Source organism: Diceros bicornis, chromosome 37 (assembly GCF_020826845.1).
Source record: "Diceros bicornis minor isolate mBicDic1 chromosome 37, mDicBic1.mat.cur, whole genome shotgun sequence".
NCBI lineage: Eukaryota > Metazoa > Chordata > Mammalia > Perissodactyla > Rhinocerotidae > Diceros > Diceros bicornis.
This window is the reverse complement of record NC_080776.1, coordinates 27429036-27447728: the sequence shown is the minus strand read 5'-3', so window position 1 is coordinate 27447728 and position 18693 is coordinate 27429036. Positions and strand designations below refer to the sequence as shown.

The window sequence follows — 18693 nt, the reverse complement described above, 5'->3', positions numbered from 1 at the left end:
CTGTGTCCCAGAAACTAGCAGAGGGGTGAGCACATAGCAGATGAATGAATGAATGAATGAACGGAAGGATGAGGGGCTCATGCTTCCCAGCCTGAGTGACCCTTCCTTGTCTCTCATAAGGAGGCATGGCAGCTGGGCTCAGGCGTTTGGTGCCCATCAGCAGGACCCGCTCTGACCTGAGGAGGCCTTCCAGGGGGTGGCTGGCCAGCCAAGCCTGGGCTGGAGCTGAGCTCAGCCTGATCTTCTGTTCTGCCAGCCACTGGCCAGCCCTTCCTCACGCGGGCGTCACAAGGGCCTCACTGGGGCCTGCAGGTTCCCAGGCCCCGCCTTTCTCCTGGGCCCTCCCCAGCCCCTCCCGGGGCTCCTCCACTCCCCAGCCTGGGGACCCCTCAGTCCTCTGGGGCCTTCCAGAGCCATCTCTCCCGGCACCTGTGGGGTGCTCTGTGGCCTATGCTTTGGGGCTTTGACCCCCGGCTCTCTGTCCTCTGGCTGACCCCACCCTTGCACTCTGGACCACATACCCATCGCCTATGCGACCAGGCGACGTGGACGTCCCCCCACTACCCTAATAAGGCAGGCTCACGTGGCCTCACCCCCCTACCTGCTCCTCCCTGGGGCATCCCTTTTAGCTGGCAGCACCACCACCTCGTGCCCACACCAGACACCCGTGGCCAGTCTAGGCCAGGGCAGGAGTGACTCACTCAGCCAGCAGGTGACAGGGCCTGGCCTGAGGCAGTGAGGTGATGGGGGAGAAGCCACTCAAGGAACAGGACTCTGAGCCCTGGGGACCCCCTCCTGGGACTCGGCTTCCCCATCTGCACACTAAGTGGTCATACGAGATGGTACCCAGCCTGCCCTGAAGATACCCCCTGGCCCTGCCTGCTCTGGGAGTCCAGAAGAGACCCCCAGGTAATGGGCCGGCGGAGGTCAGGGCATGGCTGCAGGAGGCAGGGCCTGGAGCTGAGGCCCTGATAGGCTCTGGGGGCACCTTGGCAGGTGGGAAGGAGGGGCAGGGGAGGCCGGGGCCCAGAGCTGGGCCTCCCTTTACTGGCCAGCTCCAGCCCAGGTCGTCTCCTCAGCCCCAGGCCCTGCAGTAGCTGTCCTGTGCACTGTCCAGGCCCTGGGGCTCACTCACACCACAGACCCTGTTGGTCATGGGAGGCCTGCCTTGCGGTGCTGCCGGGCTGGTCCTCACCACGCACCAGTCCCTCAGCGCTGGTCTCTAGTTTCCTATCTGCTTCTCACCCTCCAGCCCGGGCCTCGGGACAGTCTGCAAATGGCCTGGTCCCCTCCTCTGCCAGAGCCCAAGCCAACTCTCCTCCTCTCAGACGCAGCAGGGGCAGTGGGGAGGGTTCTGGGCCCCTGAGGGGCTGAGGTCAAGGCAGATAGCAAAGGAGCAGGATTGATGGAGCCCCCCGGGGCTGCCCTGTCACCCAGCCAAGCCTCAAGAACCCAGGGAGCATTTAGCACAAATGAGCAGCAAACCTCCTCAGCTGGGCCACCATGCCAGGGGACAGCTGCCACCCAGGCCCTGTGCTGCTGCCTGCCTCCCATCTCTCTCCAAACCCTCCAAACTCCCGTGCTACTGGCTGCCTCCTCCAGAAGTCCACTTAGGGGCCCAGCACCTGCCTGCACGCTGTGGCCCTGCTTAGAGGCCCTCCCACTCGCAGGTGGGGACGCTGAGCCTATCCAAGGCACACTGGTACCACTGAGTCACGACTGTCCCAGCCAGGTGCCCCCAACTCCCATGAGGATCTTAAGGCAGGCCCCTCACTGCCCACCCTGGGACCCTCCCACTCACAGAGGGCTGGGACTGGTCAAGGACCGGGTGGCAGCACAGGGCTTGGAGGTGAGGTCCCCGAGCCTGCCGAGACAGGGCTGTGTCTTGAGAAGCTTGTGGGTGGGAGGGGTGAGGAGCCGGCCAGGGGATGGTCTGACCCCCCCAGGTCATCAGGGCCTGGGTGAATGTCTGCGCTGGGCCAAGCCTGTGGCAGACTCAAGGAGGCACGGCCCTGTCCTGAGGAGCTGCCATCACGAAATACACGGAGCCCGGGATCTCCGCCCGCTGGGCGGGAAGCGCAGGAGAGCGAGGGGCAGGCGTGAGGGGCTGTCCCCTGCCGTGGGCTGCACCGCGTCCTGCCAGTTCACGTGCTGGAGTCCTAACCCCCAGGCCCTCAGAAGGTAGCCTCATTTGAGGATGGGGTCTTTGCAGATGTAACTGGTTAAGATGAGGTCACATGGGAGTTGGGGGGGCCCCTAATTTGACAGGACTGGTGTCCTTCTTTTTCCAGGGTGAAGTACAGAGGCAGATGCATACACAGGGAGAAGGCTATGTGAAGAACACAGGGAGAAGGCTATGTGAAGACGAAGCCCGAGACCTCCACGCCAAGATACGCCAAGGATCGCCAGCAACCGCCATGAAGCAGGGAGAGGCCTGGAACAGCTTCTCCCCTCGCGGCCTCAGGAGGAACCAGCCCGGCCGACACCTTGACCTCGCACTCCCAGCCTCTGAACCGTGAGACAGTCAACTTCTGCTGTGTGAGCCGCCCAGCCTGTGGTATTTGTTACGGCAGCCCTGGGAAGCTGATACTCTCCTGACCCCCGGCACCCAGCCCAGGCCTGGCACACGGGAGGTGCTTGGAATATTTACTGCAGTGAACACAGCAGAGGCCTGCCCAGACTTGGGGAGCACCCCGGGGAGCAGGGAGAGCCCCGGACTGTAGGTGTGTTGGGGATGCCCGGGGAAGCTGGGCATCAGGGCCAAGCCCCTGAGGGAGCACGGTGCCAGGCGTGTGCTGTGGGTGGGGAGGGGGAGGACCTGCCTGGTGGGAGAGGTGCGTGTGTCAGGAAGGTGAGCCAGCCAGAAGCCGGTGGAAGATGGGCAGATGAGCGGATGCGAGGAGGCTGGCCTGGCTCCCCCAGGGGCTCCTAAACCCACCCAGGGTTCCAGGATTTCTACCCAGAGAGCAGGGCTCTCACATTCAGAGCTTCCCTGGGAGCCACAGCCTGGCCGAGAATAGCTGAGGAGGCTGGACACCTGGCTCTCCCCCAGTGCAGAGGCCATAGTGTCGGGGGACAGGCCAGCCCTCACCTCACACCTGGCTGCCATGTGCTCCCACCTGGGAAGGCAGCCTGGGGTGGGGTGGGGCCTAGAGCAGACGGAGGGAGAAGGACGGCAGCATCCCCCACCCCCAGGAGACTTCTGGCAGCTCGGGGCACCTGCCTAGGCCTGTCCCTAGACAGACGCCGCCGCCAAGAAAGGCCGCCAGCCAGCGCGGCAGTGAGGAGCCAGGCTCCAGGGTGGGCAGCCCTCGTCCTCCTGAGCCTGTTTTCTCTCCCAATGCGGCCAACGACCTGACCCCACAGGGCTGTGCTGGCAGTTAGACATGATCAGGGCTGGCACCGGATGCCAGGCAAGGAGACATGGAACAGGCAGGGCTGGGCTCAGGCCGCAGGGCCCGACGCCCTCCTGGCAGACACATGCCCTGAGTCTTGGTCTGAAATCACCCTAACCAAGCCAGGCCTTGGGGAGGAGGGTCTGGCTTACAGGAGAGAAGGTCAACCTCTCACTGCCTGGGCATGTCCAGGCCTGGGGACAGCAGACAGTGGGCCCAGGCCCGACTTGATTCCCACGTGGCCTCAGGGGAGCCCCTCTCCCTGCCTGTCTCCCTGTCCAGGACCAGCTAGGCTGACACACCCACAGCACTCTCCTCCTGACTCCAAACCCAGCCTGCCACCCGGCTGGCACATCCCCAGTCCCTCTCCTGGGAGGCCTCCTCGGCCCTGCAAGCCTTTCAACCGTGGCTCACACTGTTCCTCATTAGGACCAGCACGGAGCCAGCTTACCAACAGACTGGCCTGTCTTGTCTCCTAGGCTTACTAACCCCTGGATAGGCCATGTATCCTCAGCTCCTGGGGGACTTGGCCCAGCATGGTGCTGGGGACACGCTGGGGGCTGCTCCTTAGGCTGGCCAGCAGCACACAGCTGGGCCATCTTCTGTGTGCACCCTGGGGTCACTTGATTCATGCCCCTGGGGCCTGGGAACAGCCCTTAGCAGGGTGGGAATGACAGGCCCCAAAGCCCGCTGAAGAGCTGGCCTTCACTGTACAGGCAACGGGGGCCTGGTTAGCAACGGGGGCCTGGTTAGAGGGTGAGGCCCAGCTACGTGGAAGCCGAGTCGCCGTGCAGCACTATCAGGATGGATCGGGGCAAGACTGGAAACAGTGAGGCCAGAGCAGGGGTTTTTCGTGAGTCGGGAGGTAAGAGAAGCTCTAACTCGGCCTAAGAAATGGAGCCCAGGGCCAAGAGAGCCGACAGCAGCTGGTGGCCCATCAGGGCCTGGGCCTCGTGGTCCCAGTTCAGGCCTCCAGCCTGGGATGGCACTAGGCTTCCACAAAACACAGACCCTGGGACTGAACAGCAGTTAATGACACAGGCTTTGGGGTCTGCAGACTAGCTCTAGTCCCCAGAGCTCCCCATGGGCCGCGGGCTCTGAAGAAAGTTATGTGGGTTCTCTGGGCCTCGGTTTACTCATTTGTGAAACAGGTCTACAAAGACCCCTCCTCATCCAACACATTAACTAGACAGTAATGGGAAGTGAGTCACATGGAGGCTGGTTCATGCCTCTGCAGAAGGCCTCCGAGGCTAAGGGACCAAGGGGCCAAGGGGGAGGACATGGCCTGAGGCCGCCCACGCGGTGCAGGCTGCCCACATGCTCTCCCTCCTGGCGACCTTCGGGGGAGATCGTGACTATTCCCATTGTCACATGTGAAGAAACAGAGGCACAGAGAGGCCAAGTGGGGTGGGAAGCCGACACAGCAGGGCCGGCATTTGAACCCAGGCCCAGGGAGGACGTCTCGCCTCTTGGGGGAGCACGGCAGCACGTCCGGCACAGAGGCTTGAGCAAGGGGCCCAGGCTGTTGCATCAGGCAGGTGGCCCTGTCGAATCTTGGCTCCCCGGGGGACCCTCCCCCACGCTGGAAGCCCTGTCCTCATGATGGGGATGATGAAACCTCAGCTGGAATGGTGGAGGACCAAGCAGTGGCCCAGCCGGAGACCACCGACCACCTTGGGAACCCACGTTAGACACATGGGGACTTCTGCCTTCTGAATAGGACAAGGGACACAGAACCTTCTGGTCTGGGGATGGGCTGTGTGCCAGGTGGCTTGCGAGAGCCCCGCTGACTACGGCTGGGTTCTCTTGGGCTCAGCCAGGACAACCCTTTCTAGGAAGTGGGGGGGAGGCCCAGGCCCTCTGAGAACCCTCCCCTGGGTGCCCGCCACCCAGGCGGTCAGAGCCAGCATGGAGAAGTAAAGATTTCCACTGCCGGGCCTGAGGCGTAGTCCTCGGTGCAGGCTCCATGGCACACTGATGACACCTGACCCCTGGGGTAGAGGAGCAGCTGGCCAGTTCTGGTCGCACGGACAGTCCCATATCCCCTCTGACCTCTAACCCCCACCGCTGGACCTCCAGGCCCCTCCTCCTCTGCCCAGGCCCTCATTTCCCACTGCCCACCCTACATAACCCAGCATAAAGAAGGACATTCGTGGGTCCCCAGCAAGTGTTCACTGAGAACCTGCTTGGCACTGGGAGCCAGGCCAAGTTCTGTGGCTACAACAGAGAAGTGTACAGACAGACGGGATCCCTGTCCCCAAGATCAATAAAGGGTCAGAAGGGAGGCCCGGCAGGTGCTCAGGGAACTTCTGGGGACCAGAAGCAGCCTTGCAGGTGGAAGGAGAAAGCCCGCCAGGTGGGGCTGTGATTCAGCACGAGGCAGGGCATTTCCCCACACAGCAGAGGGTCCCGGTGGTTCAGCTCCTGGCCCTTGCTTTCTGTGCAGCGCTCCTTGCCTGAGGAACGGCTACCTGGTGGCCTCCCCTCGCTGCTGCTCTCCCAGGCCTGCTTCCTCCCCTGTAAAATGAGGTGACAACCTTCGTCACCCAGGCTGCCCAAAAAGCCACACAAAGTCATGAACAGGAGACCAATGCACTCTGACAGTCCCCTCTTACGAGCCCACCGCCATTTCTGCTCCCTCAGGCAGAGGCTGGAAAGGCCACCTGCAAACCCAGGGCCGCCCTCCCTCCCTTCCAACCACTAGGAAGCACTGGGTGTCTGCCCCACCCGGCCTGGGCCAGCTGAGCCAGGGCATTCTCAACAGGCGTCCACCCCTAGGGTTCCCCATGGTGGAGAAGTCTGGCTGCCAGGCCTGCAGGAGAGGGGACCTTCGGCAGGGCTCCCCAAGAGCAGCGTGCCACCGCAGGCCCACCAGAGGGCGCCCGATCTGCAGAGGCCAGAACTAGTCACACAGAGGGAGCAGGAGGGGACACGGCTGGCTGGCTGGCTGGCGGCTGCCCTGGGAGGTCACCCTGCTTCCTTTGCCCCACGTGGCACTGGCACTCTCCTCAGCGCCTGTGCCCCTAGGGCACTTTAGAGTTCCGTGCTCTTGGGCGAGGGGGGTGGGTACGGCCATGGGGGTTCGGAGGGAGCAGCTGCCCTGGAGAAGCCCTCGGTGCTGGGATGGAGGAGCCGTGGGCCATTGGCAGGGAGGGCAGTAACCCTACCCGGAGTGCAGTCTCCGGCTTTCCAGACCCAGAGGAGGGCGGCGCCTGAAGCCCTGGCCAGCATGATGCTGGGACAGCTGCTGCGTGGCCATACTCCCCCAGCTGGACGGACAGCACCCCGCCCCCACTCATCACACTGATAGCCAAGCACTTTGCTTGTCATGGGCTGTAACCCACTGCATCCCCCAACCAGAGGGGGCCGAGACCCAGCCCCCAGCCTAGCCCCACCTCAGCTTCTCCAGCTTGCGCAGCTCTCTCCCCTAGCCCTTGGCAGCTGCCCAAACTCTGCCACTCTGTCTCTCGGCCTAACTCGGCCTGTGGATGTGAGCAAGTTTAGGATGGCCCCCAAGGGCACCATGGCTGAGGCGGAATGGACGTGGAAAAGCGGGCTGTGGGGCAGAGAGGAAAGCTTCCACCCGAGATCCAAGCTGGGTGGGGGCAGCTGCTCAGCCACCCTGAGAACCCACGATCTGAGAAGGGATCCAGCGGGAAGGCCAGGGATGCTCTGGCAAAAGTTCCTGTAGGGGGAGGGGCAGAGGTGGTGGTGGAGCATGAACTAAACTCTGCAGAGGGCTTGCGCTTGTGTGCCCACCAAACCCGACCCACCTCCCACCCAGGAGGGAGCCCCAACAATGGCAGGGGCCCCGTAAGCAGGGGGAGGCACAGGAAGGCCTGCCTTGGGGAACTTGAGAGGGTCTTCTCCAGAACCTCAGGATGAGTATCAAGGGATCTCACAAGGCAGCCTTCTGTGTGTTTGCGCCTCTGGGGGCGAGCGGGCCACAGTCTGGCTGCCTCTCCCAGTCCCCAGCAAGGAGGGCCATGGGCCCGCCCCTCACACTGATGCTCTCTTCTCTCATCCAGAATTCCTGTGGCCCTGGTCATTCCCTGTCCCCATGTCACCATCTGAGTGTGGCCGTTACTTGCCTGCCCCCCCTCTGTTTGGCAGGAGCCCCCAGGGCAGGAGCCTGGTCTGCCCTGCTCTTGTTCCCTGTGCCCCAGTCAACCCGCACAGACCCAGTGCAGCTCCAAACACATCTGCAGTTTAAGGATGAAGCCTGGGGGTCCGGGAGGCCCTTAGGACACTGCTCCATTGCCCATGCTCACACACACTTCTGTCCCCACAGGCCTACAGGGAGAGGGTGGCGGGACTGCCGGCAGCTGCAGGGCTGAGGCCGCCTGGGAGGATCCACACTCTTACAAAGAAATGACATGGCCCCTGGGCGGGATCCAAGGCACCGACCACCTGCAGCTGGACTACAGCGACCCAGAGTGCCAGACGGGGCGAGCGCACCAGGCGAGCACAAGTTCCCCGCAGGCGTCAGGAATCCCTGCCAAGCGGCATTCCCGCTCGAGATGGCAGAGGTCGCGCCTTTCCCGCCCCCCAAGCGCACAGCTTGCTCTCTGCCTCGCAGGGGCCCCTAGGCTGCCTTGCTGGGGACCCCGCGGGAATCCCCGGGCCCGACCCTAGGCGCCTCCCCGAGAGGCCCGCACAGCTGAGCGTGAGTCCCTTGCTCGCCACGGAGCAGGGTACCGCCCGGCCCACAGCCCGGCGAGGAAAGCTCCACGGGGAAGGGGCGCGTGTGCGAGTTGGGGGCTGGGGGCGACCGAGAAGAGTGGAGGAGACCTGGGGGAGGCAGGGCGGCGCGAAGCTCGGAGGCGAGGGCCCGAGGGGATGCAAACGAGTGGAGGAGCAGAGAGCCATTAGGAGCCCGGGCGGCCGGGCTCAGGCGGTGGGATTCGTGCCCCCGGGGCGAGGGGCCGTGCGGGGCAGACCAGGCGAGAGCAGGGGCCGCAGGGGAGACCCGGCGCGCCGGGATCCGGGGCCCGCAGCCCAGCCGGGTTGGGGCCCCGGGGCGCCGCGCCCTCACTCACCCGAGATCTCCGCCTGGGGCACGTCGCTCAGGCTGAAGCCCTTGGCCCCGTAGATCTGGCGGACTTCGCCGCAGCTCCGGCTCTTGCTGGCAGGGTCCCCGCGGGCGCAAGCGGTCAGCGCGGCGGCCGCGCACAACAGCCACAAGCCTCGGGCCCGGAGCTCCATGGTGGGGCCAGCGGCGCCCCCGGCCGCCCGCCCGCGCCTCTCTCAGATCCCAGCCGGGCCCGCGAAGCCCCCGCCCGCGAAGGGCAGAGCCAAGGTCCCGGCGTGCGGCTCGCGGTCGGGAGGCCGAGGAGGCGGAGACAACAAAAGCCGGCGGCGGAGGCGCGGGGCGCGAGGTCCGGCCGCTGGGTCCGGCCGCCCAGAGCGCGGCGGGCGAGCGCGCAGTCCGGGCTCGGCGCCTCCCCCGCCGCCGGCCCGGCCCCTCGGCAGCCGGGGAGAGGGGCGGGGAGGGGAGGGCAGGGGAGGGGCGCGCAGGGCGGGAGAGGAGGGGAGCACTGGGCGGGGCGGGGCGCGGCGCGAGGACGCGATCCGGGGCGCACCGGGCGCTCCTCCTGCTCGCCGGGAACTGGGGGGCCCACCTGTCTCGCGCGGATCTATCGGCTGCTCGAGAGAGGCGGGGGAGCCGGGGAGAGCGCGGGCCGCGGCCAGGGTCCCCAACGGCGGGCCCCTACGCCCAGCGCCCGGGGCGGCGGCACCACCTGTGGGGGCGGGGGCGCGGGTGCTGAGGCAGGGCTTCCCCCGCCGGACGTGACATCACGCCTTCCGTGCACCTATCACGGGCGTCCCCGCCCCCAGCCGAAATCGGCATCCCTCCCATCCTCCTTCTCCCTTGCGCCGGCCCTGCCTTCTTGCACCCTGGCAGCGCGCCTCGCGCCTCCGGTCCCGCAGCGCTTCGGTCCTGGCTGCCCGCCGCCCACACCTCGGTTCGCCGCCTTCTTCTTCGCCCGCACCTCTTTACTAGCCCCTTGCCCCCCACGCCCTTTTCATCCGCCTCTTCCACGGCTCCAACTCATACCTGATGGCTTTATGGGGGAGAATGGGGGTCTGGGTCTGTACGTGGGAAGCTAACCAAGAAACTAGACCCCACCCTCTCCCAGCCTTGTGTGGAGGCAACGACCCACTAAGGTGTTGGAGATTGTCGGCCTGTTTTTGATCCCTCCACGTGATTCTTTGGATGCTGGGGAAACAAAAGTGATGGGGCAGAAGCATATCTATTGGCTTGGGGCGCCGATCTGTAGCAGGTGACGTCTTGGAGAAGGGATGGGGGTCGGGGCCAACAACCCGTCAGATTGCTGGGGGATGAGGTGTGACAGAGTGACAGAGAGAGAAAATGCCAGGAGACCTGCTGAGTGAGGCTGGCCCAGCACCAGGCGGGGTCCGTGGCAGTGCCCTTAGCTGCAGAGCTGGGTGGGGACAGGGGTCTGTGGGAAGGGAGGTGAGAAGCTGAGGGTGCTGGTACCTGGATGGCTTCTCGATTTCCTTCTTTGTGAGCTGCTGCAACACTCCCCCCGGCCTCCTACTCCCCGTGCTGCCATGTGGGCAAAGATCCCAGAGACCACCAGGTCTAGGCCAGGCCGTGAACCCACATGCCTGATTGGCGGAAATGAGGGAAGCAAATAAGTTGGCACCATTGGCAGAGGACCCCAAGATAACTATCACTTGGCACTAAGGGTGCCCGAACCTTGGGGTTGTAGTTTTACCTCATAGCAGAGAACCGGCCCATGGGGTTCTGCCAACACCCCCCACCCCATGCCTGCCAGCTTGCGGGCCACTGTGGGCTGTGAGCAGGAAGCTGGGCTCCATCCCTCCCCTGGGGCTCTCTGAGCGGTTGACTCAGCAGCCCCAGAGGCACTTGGGGTCTCCTGCCCTGCTTCCCAGAGAAGGCTGCTCCCTTCACCCAGAGACACCGAGTCATTGCGTGAGCCGGAGGTTGCGGGGACCCAACCCAAGTGTACAGCCCTCCTGCCCTCCCCATGCACCTGCTGCTCATCACATGAGTGACTCACAGACCCCCATGCAGCACCAGCTTCTTGCCTGGATCTGCACGGCCGCCTGGACCCCTCCCCCAGTGCCTACCTGGCTCAGGCCCCTGTGATAGGATGAGGAACACCTGGCCCAGGCCCTCGAGGTAGGAGCTCACCTCTGGCCCCGTGCTTCTGGATCAGGCAGGAGCGGACTGGGGTTTAACTGTGCTTGAGGCTCGAGAGTCACCTACTCTTTCTATTGTTATTGTCATCCTTGTCACTGTTACTTCCTCTTAATCTGACCAGGCTGGGCAACTCCTCAGTGTCCAGTGCATTTCCCGGCCTCCAGACAGCAGCGTGGCCAAACTGTCCATGTGTCAGGCTCACACGGCACGTTTCCAGGATGTGGTGGTCGTGGGCATGTGCCCTGCCGGAGTACGTCCCAGGTATATGATGGCTCCGTCCCCCAGAGAAGTCCTTACCACCACCTGCAAGGTCACTTCACAGATCGCGACACTCCCAGTCAGGGCCCTTCCCCAGAGAGGAAACGTTCCCCAGCTGATTCTGAGCTCCCGTTGCCTTGATGTCGAGGGCAACGGGGTAAGTGAGGAGCACAGCGTCCCTTTTGAGAATGGCTGTAAGGAAGACGGTGGGGATGGCCCATGTAGACCGGCAGGCACCCAGCAGGGCGCAGGTGGCCCACAGCCTGCCCTCCCTCGCCCAGGGGTCTGGGGCTCTGGCTGATTATTCTGGATAGCTTTGTGGGTGCTCAGCCTGCCGTGCTTGAGGCTCAGGCTGGGCTGGGGCAGAGGTGCCTGGGTGTCAGCGGTCTGCATGGCTGCCCAGGGCGCGTCGTGCCTCCCACCAGGGCAGTTTCTTCCCAGCTTGTGCTCCTCAGGTGGCCTCCGGCCGCTTTCTGGTTGAAAGCGACAGAAGGCCAACTGGAGGAAAAAATGTAAGCAGAAAGCAAGTGCATGGTTTCCTGTCTGTCACTGACGCTAGCTAGCTCCCTGGTCCCATCCCTCAATAAAGGAAGCTGAGACCTGAGTTCAAATCTGGGCCCCACCACTTACCAGCCATGTGATTTTGGACGCTGCACTCGGCTTAGTCTCCTGATCTTTCCTGTGAGGATTTAGGAGAGGAACTGAGAGACGCGCTCCCCACGAAGCCTGGCCCGTGCCCTGCAGGATAGATGCTGCCACTGTGACCAGCATGGACCCAACTTTGAGTGGCCTGCCCTCGGGCCAGGGAGAAGGGCCGTGGTAAGGGGCCCTGCCGTGGTGTTGGTCCCTGGCCCAGAAGGACAGCAGGGGCCAGTCCTTTCAGCTCTCCCTGGGGCTGGCACCTGCCAGAGCCTTGATGACCAGAAGGAGCGAGGCCATGTGCAGCTGACCGCTAGGTGGTCATGGCTGGAGGCGGCTCTGTAGAAGGCTGCCGGAGGCGGGTGATGGGGGCTGCACGGAGAGGAGATGCTATCTGCATCCCCAGCGCTCCTCCCCTCTTTTCCCTCCAGTTTCCGGCCCATGGGGCCTCCTCCCTTGCTCCCCACCCAAGGGGCGTGCTTACATCCTACAGACATGTGGACATCATTACTGGGCAAGGGCAAGGGTTCCATCCCAGGTCATGCAGCCCAGAGGAGCTGCCCCAAGTGCTGGCAGCCGGGACCTCCTGTTCCTGAGACACAGGCTGCCTCTGCCAGGCCTGCGCTGCTTACCACTGTGGCCCTGGCAGTTCAGATTTAGGATCGGCCTAGGACCACCCAGGATGAGGTAACCTGGTGCTGCCAGGCCAGGGCACAGCTTGGCACAAGCAGCCGGGGCCTTGGGAGCCAGGGCTGGGTTACATTGGGGAGGGGCCACGTCAGCCCCCCAGGCCAAGGTTTCACCCTGTTCTCCCCCAACCACCACACCGCACATGCCCTCCATCAGCGTGGTCATTGGGGTGGGGTCTCTGTGGGAGTCCCAGAGGCTGAGGTGGGGGCGTGGCCGACAGAGCCCTCCCCGTTTGTGCCGCTTGCCCATCCAAAGAGGGCCACTGTGGCTCTGAGCAAGACACCCACTCATACTTTGGGGTCCTCGCCCATCCGGACCATGTGGGCACAAACGTGTGATGGAAGGAAGGAAGGAAGGAATAAGTGAGCTGTTTACTCATAAGAAGGGAAAACTGCATTGTCCCTAAGAAGTGGGTGTGTGACCGAGACTGGGTCTGCCCTTCTGCTGACACCAAGTGAGGGCTGAGAAGAAAGGGGCCATTTAGAATCATGTCAGAAGGGGCGTGTGGGCTCTCCCGCGTTTCCGTCTTCTTGAGGAGTGTCCCCTGTCCTGGAGGGCAGCACCCACCCCCTCCCCCACTTCCTGCCTCTGGCCAGGCGGGATCAGGGATGCTGGGCCCTGACTGCTCCGAAGACATGGGAGTCAGCAGGTCACGAGTTCCCAGGTGTCAGGGCTGTGGGCCTGCTGGCCTCCACTTCTCCCTCGGAAATGATTCAGCTTCTGTTCCCTTGGGGTTCCTGTGAGCCAGCGCTCCCCTTCTAGCTACTGGGGAGCGACCGAGTTCGTTCTCTGTTGGGTGTCTTTTGGCAGCCTCTGAAGCGAGTTTCCAAAGAGACTGAGCAATTAAGGTGGCTTCCCTCCATGTGTGCCTGCTCAGCATGTCAATGCCAATGGCGTCCCCTGACAAGGGCTCGTCCTGCTGGCAAGTAAGATGCCTGGGGTCAGAGGGCGTGGGGCATGGATGGCTGGGCTGTGGCGCCTGGGCCCACTGGGGCCCTGGGAGGAGTTGTGACGTGCTGGGGGGCAACGGAGGACACAGAGTCCCCACTCCTATGCAGGACACTGAGGACCCCTGGGCAGCAGCCTGAGGGAGGAAGTGGATGCCACAGGGTGTGGCTGATGGAGAGGAATTCGACCCTGGGCAGGCAGGGCTTTCTGCAGACCGTCACCAGGGTTCCTGTTGGAAAGAGGCGAAGGCTCGCTCCATCACCCTGTCACTTGGAAAAGCCTTGGAGCTGGGAGGGGGAGCCACCCTCCGGGCCTTTGCTGCCTTGCAGATACCACCAGTTTACTCTGGCTCCCTGCCTCTGGATGTTGATTCGTAGAGAAAATGCAGGAGTCACTGGTCGGCTCAGGGAACCTGTCTGGTCTCCTGTTCTTGTAAAGGACCTCAGCCCAAGACCGCCCCCAGGGATTGTTCCAGCCCACGCTGAAATGTGGTGCTGATCCTGGCTCTGCCTGGAAACTCAGTGGAACTCTGGAAGCCCTCCCACCCCACGCTTGGGCCTGGTCCCCAATCTAGAGAAGCTAGCTCTGAGTCTGAGCTGCAAGGCACCCTTGCTCCCCAAATTGGGGGGGTGGGGGGGCTGGGTGGGGGGAACTGCTGCTCAGGAGCAGGGGTGGGGTGGAGGAGGCCCCACGCTGAGCACGGAGTTGGCAGGACAGAGATAACATGGCACCGTTATTCCCAAAGGTGTCCCACCTGAACCCACCCTCCACCTCTCTCCACACCCCGTGCTGGGGCAACGGCCTTCAAGGCAAAGCTCCTTGGCAGCCTGCTCAGCTTGGCCAAGCCCTTTGATCAGCCAGAAGCCTGGGCAGCCTTTCTTGTCCACAGCCAGCAGAGGGGAAGCAGATTCAGAGCGAGCCTTGGTCACCCACACGGGGCGGTGGGGCCTCACCTCCAGGAGGTTTCTCCCGTCTGTGCTCCTGGCAGGAGGACACGGCCCCACTCTCAGCTCTGGGCCGGGCCTGGCACCGTCTTCCCTCTGCTGTCTTCCTGCCCCTCCTGGCTCCTTGGCCTGTCCCCAGGAGGAAGGGGGAAGCCCGGCCACAGGGCACCCAGGCACTGTCAGACGTGTTGGGACAAAGCACTCCCATGCCCAGCGTGGGTGTAGAAACAGGTGTGCGTGGGCCCAGGAGCTTGCTGCTTTCCTGCTGGGCCCCAGCTCTCCCTCCCCACGCGGGCTCTGCCTGCCCCTCCCTGCACCTCTTCCCTGGTCTTTCCTTCTCCAACCTGCACAGCCAGGCTGGTTGTTCCAAAACCAGACTCCATCAAAAGCCCACGGTGACTGCCTCCAAAATAAAGCGTGGAGGCCCTTAGCCGCTGTGCATCTGGGCCTCGCCCACTCCTCACCTCACCTCACAGCTGACGGTTCCATTAATCAAACCCAACTCTCGCCCTTCCCCGGACATCCCTGGTTGGCTTCGGCTGGATTCCTCCTTGGGTTCTGGCTCTGTGACCACCTCGTACTCCTTGCCCACTGCCATGGCAGGGCCACCCCAGCAACATCTGGGTCCAGTGGTAAATCCTCCACCTCAGCATTTGGATAGCGTCACCACCTCTCTCCACAGACGTGACCTCACTCACCCAGATTCGCTGACCTTCAGGCGCGAAACCCCTGCTCACCTCACAGGCCAAGATGCCAAAATGCATGGGACATGGTGACTCCACAACACTCCATTCCTGCAATGAGCTGCGCTTGAGGAACAGACCCCTCCCGACCCGCTGTCCCAACCTTTGCTGCTCCTGATGAAGGTGCCCTGGGATACAGGGCTGTCATCCCCGGGGGCTTCCCCAGGGAGACTGCCTGAGAGACAAAGGTGGCCAGGCTGGGCACCCTCCTCAGCCCGCCCTGGAGGAGCAGACAACAGTAGGGCCAGCATCTGTCCCCCTGTCTGGGGCTGGCATCCAGGAGCCACAGGCCTGTGGATGGGGAGGTGGCTGTGGCCTCAGTGGCCCTGGCTGGCAGCCCACAGGCTGAAAGCAGGAGGCCTGCACACCTGGCAGTCCATCTCCTGCTGCCTCCATTTTTCTCATAGGAAAAATGAGCATACATAAGATTGTTCCCTGAATACCCAAATAATCTTAAAAAAGAAAAACAAAATTGGAGGGCTCACATTTCTCAATTTTAAAACTCACTACGTAGCTACAAAATCAATCAAAAATGAGAGTGGCATAAAGACAGACAGAGAGACCAGAATAGAGAGGCAGAAATGAGCCCATATACATCTATGGTCAGTTGACTTTTCAACAAGGGTGCCAGGACCATTCAATGACACAAAGAATAGTCTCTTCAACAAAGGGTGCTGGGACAACTGAAGGTAGACCCCTACCTCACACCATACACAAAAATTATTTCAAAATGGACCAAAGACCTACATGGAAGAGCTCAATGTTTCTTAGAAGAAAGCACTGGGAAAATCTTCATGCCATTGGATTTGGTGATGGGTTCTTAGACAGGACACCAAAAGCACAGGCAACACAAGAAAAAACTAGATAAATTGAACTTCATCAAAATTAAAAACCTCTATGCATCAAGGGACACAATCAAGAAAGTGAAGACAACCCACAGAGTGGGAAAAAAATGTTTGCAGATCACATCTCTGATAAAGATCTAGTGGCCAGAATACATTATATATAATGTATATATATAACATATATCCCCACATATATATATGAACTCTTACAACTCAATAACAAAAGGTCAAACAACCCAATTAAAAAATGGGCAGAAGACTTGAATAACTGCTTTTCCAAAGATAATATGCAAATGGCCAACAAGCACATGAAAAGATGCTCAACATCATTAGTCATTAGTGAAATGCAAACCAAAACCACAATGAGATACCATTTGACACCCACTATAATGGCTGTAATAAAAAAGATGGAAAATAGCAAGTGTTGGCCAAGACGTGGAGAATTTGAAACCTCCACATGTTACTGGTAGCTACCATGGAAAACAGTATGGTGGGTCCTCAAAAAATAAAACATAGAATTACCATTTGATCTTGCTGTTCTACTCCTAGGTGTATACCTCAAAGAACTGAAAACAGATATTCAAACAAAAACTTGTGCACCCACAGCAGCATTATTCACAGGAGCCAAAATGTGGAAACAGCCAAGTGTCCGTTGACAGATGAATGCGTAAACCAAATGTGGTCCATCCATTTGATGGAGTATTATTCAGCCATAAAAAGGAATGAAGTACTGATACATGCTACAACATGGATGAACCTTAAAATTGTTGTGCTCAGTGAAAGAAGCCAGACACAAAGGCCATATATTGTCTGATTCCACATATGCGAAATGTCCAGAACAGGGAAATCTGTAGAGGGAGAAGGCAGATTAGTGGTTGCCAGAGGCTGGGGGAGGGGGAATGAGGAGTGACTGCTAATGGGTCTGAGGCTTCTTTTTGGGGTGATGAAAACGTTTTAGAACTAGATAGAATCGGTGGTTGCACAGCATTGTGAATGTGCCAAATGCCACTGAATTGTACACTTTAAATGGTTAATTTTGTGTTACGTGAATTTTACATCAAAAAAAAAAAAAACCCAGGGTTGTTATGAAGTGTAAATTTGATTATTCAGTGAAGCCTGAGAGCACGCCTGACGTGGAGCCATCCTCTTGGGTCATCGACCTTCTTGTTGCTGTTATGAAGAGCAACTTCCAGAGTGGAGACAGCGAGGGACAGGAGTTACAGCAGAAAGAGGCAATCCGGTCGTGCACCCTCACTTTGACTTCAGTCCCTGACGGGACCTGGAATTGTCACCATGAAGCTGGAGTTCTTCCTGCCCTCTGAAGGCAGGTCCCCCTGGGAGGGAGGGAAGGAGAGAGGGGAAGCGCCCCAGAGAAGAACTTCTCAAACTCTGAGGTGAGGGCCAGGGGTTCAGGTTGTATTTTTAGTCTCCCGTCCACTGTGGATGGATAATTAACATGCAGGAGCAATGTCATTGCAATGTCAAACTGCCATAGAGGCTTCTAAACACACTCTCTCCATTTGTTGCTTCCCCATCACACACAGGTGGAGTACAGCAGGCCCCGGAGAGGAGCTGGTCTAGGCATTTATTAATTAATTCATCCATCCTTTAAGCCAGCAGCCCAGCCCAGGCCGGTGCAGTGGAGGGCCTTTCCCTGACCCCCACCTCTGCTCCTCAGCTCGGGAGCTCCCATTGGGGAAGGGGCAGCGGGAACAGTCACCTTTGCCCTGGCCTCTGGCGCAGCCCCACTTCAGCACCCGAGTGTCCGTCCCCTGCACATTTCTCACATGCCTGGTCCAGGCTGACAGACCTGCCCCCAGGATTTTGTTCCCCCATGAAGACTCCAGACATCCTAGTTACTGATCCTCCAGGCCTCTCCAGTGGGGATGGGACATACCCCTCAAGACTGTGTTCCAAATGCGGCTCAGATGTGAAGTACAAACTTGTCCATCTTCTAACAGAGCAGCGGATCAGCAGCCAGCCTGTTTGTTGACCCCCTCACTGCCTCAAAGAGACCCCCAGCCCGGGGCCACTTCCTCTTGGCCTCAGGCTTCTTCCCACCCAACCTGCAGATTTTCTGGAAGGAACAATTCTCAGCAAATGACCATCTCTACAGCTGCATCTTCAAGCCATCCTGAACTGGGCATTTCTGTTTAATTGCAATTGTGGAAAATGTACTTCAAAAATACACAGAGACCTTGTCTGCTGGCCAGCTGCCCTCCTGCCCTGCAGTGGTGAGAAACACCCAGAGCGACAGGCAGTAGCTGTGCTGAGTGGACCCCTGACACCTGGAGTGGCCTTATGTAAGTTAGCAGGAGGGCCTGGAACCTGGGGCTTACACATGACACGTGTGGTCTGAAGACATGATGGGAATGGCCACTCAGGAGGGTCAGCCCGCAGGGCCTCGGGGTGGGGGAGCATTTGATGCAGCCCTGCTGGAGCAGATGGAGGTGCTGGGGCAGGAGGAGGGCCGAGCAGGCAAAGACCCCCTGTTCTCAGGCAAGATCCTGTTCGTGTGACCAACAGCCAGAATTTAAAACTTTCTAAAACTCAAAAAAAAAAAAAAAAAAAAGCATCTAGTAATGCAAGTATACGTGATTGTTGAAACTCCAAATTCAGAAGTACAGGGAAAAAAAGTCCCTCATCACACCCCCAAATCACACCCTCCACCCAGAGTGGTTAACATTAACACTGCAGGCATTCCCTTCTAGAACTTTCTCTGGGCTTTGATGTGGGCACTTCTGAGAGACCATAATAGTTCAGGTCTATTAGGCATATTGTGGTGCAGCTTTTTTTTTAAAACTGAATCCTAAGTCCTGGGGGACTTTTCACATTTGTACCTACAGATCTCCCTTGTTTGTTGCCATATTCTGAAAAATGGCTGCATTTCCCCTCTATTTAACTATTCTGCTGCTCAAGAGTTTTATTATTTCAAACAAAGCGACATGAAAACTGCATCAACGGCTTTATGGGAGCACATGTGACTATTTCTATAGACCAGATGATAATAAACACCTCTGCTGAGTTATGGGATGTGCA

General features: G+C 60.2%; 1 protein-coding gene across 1 annotated transcript in view; it reads right to left on the bottom strand.

Moving 5' to 3' along the window:
- GPC1 (glypican 1) overlaps nt 1-9005 on the bottom strand; it is a 31671-nt gene extending 22666 nt beyond the window's left edge. The window contains exon 1 of the mRNA XM_058533331.1: nt 8435-9005. Within this exon, the coding sequence (XP_058389314.1) occupies nt 8435-8600 (166 nt within the window). The 5' untranslated portion in view covers nt 8601-9005. The remainder of the gene's footprint in view (nt 1-8434) is intronic.
- Between the last annotated feature and the right edge of the window lie 9688 nt (nt 9006-18693).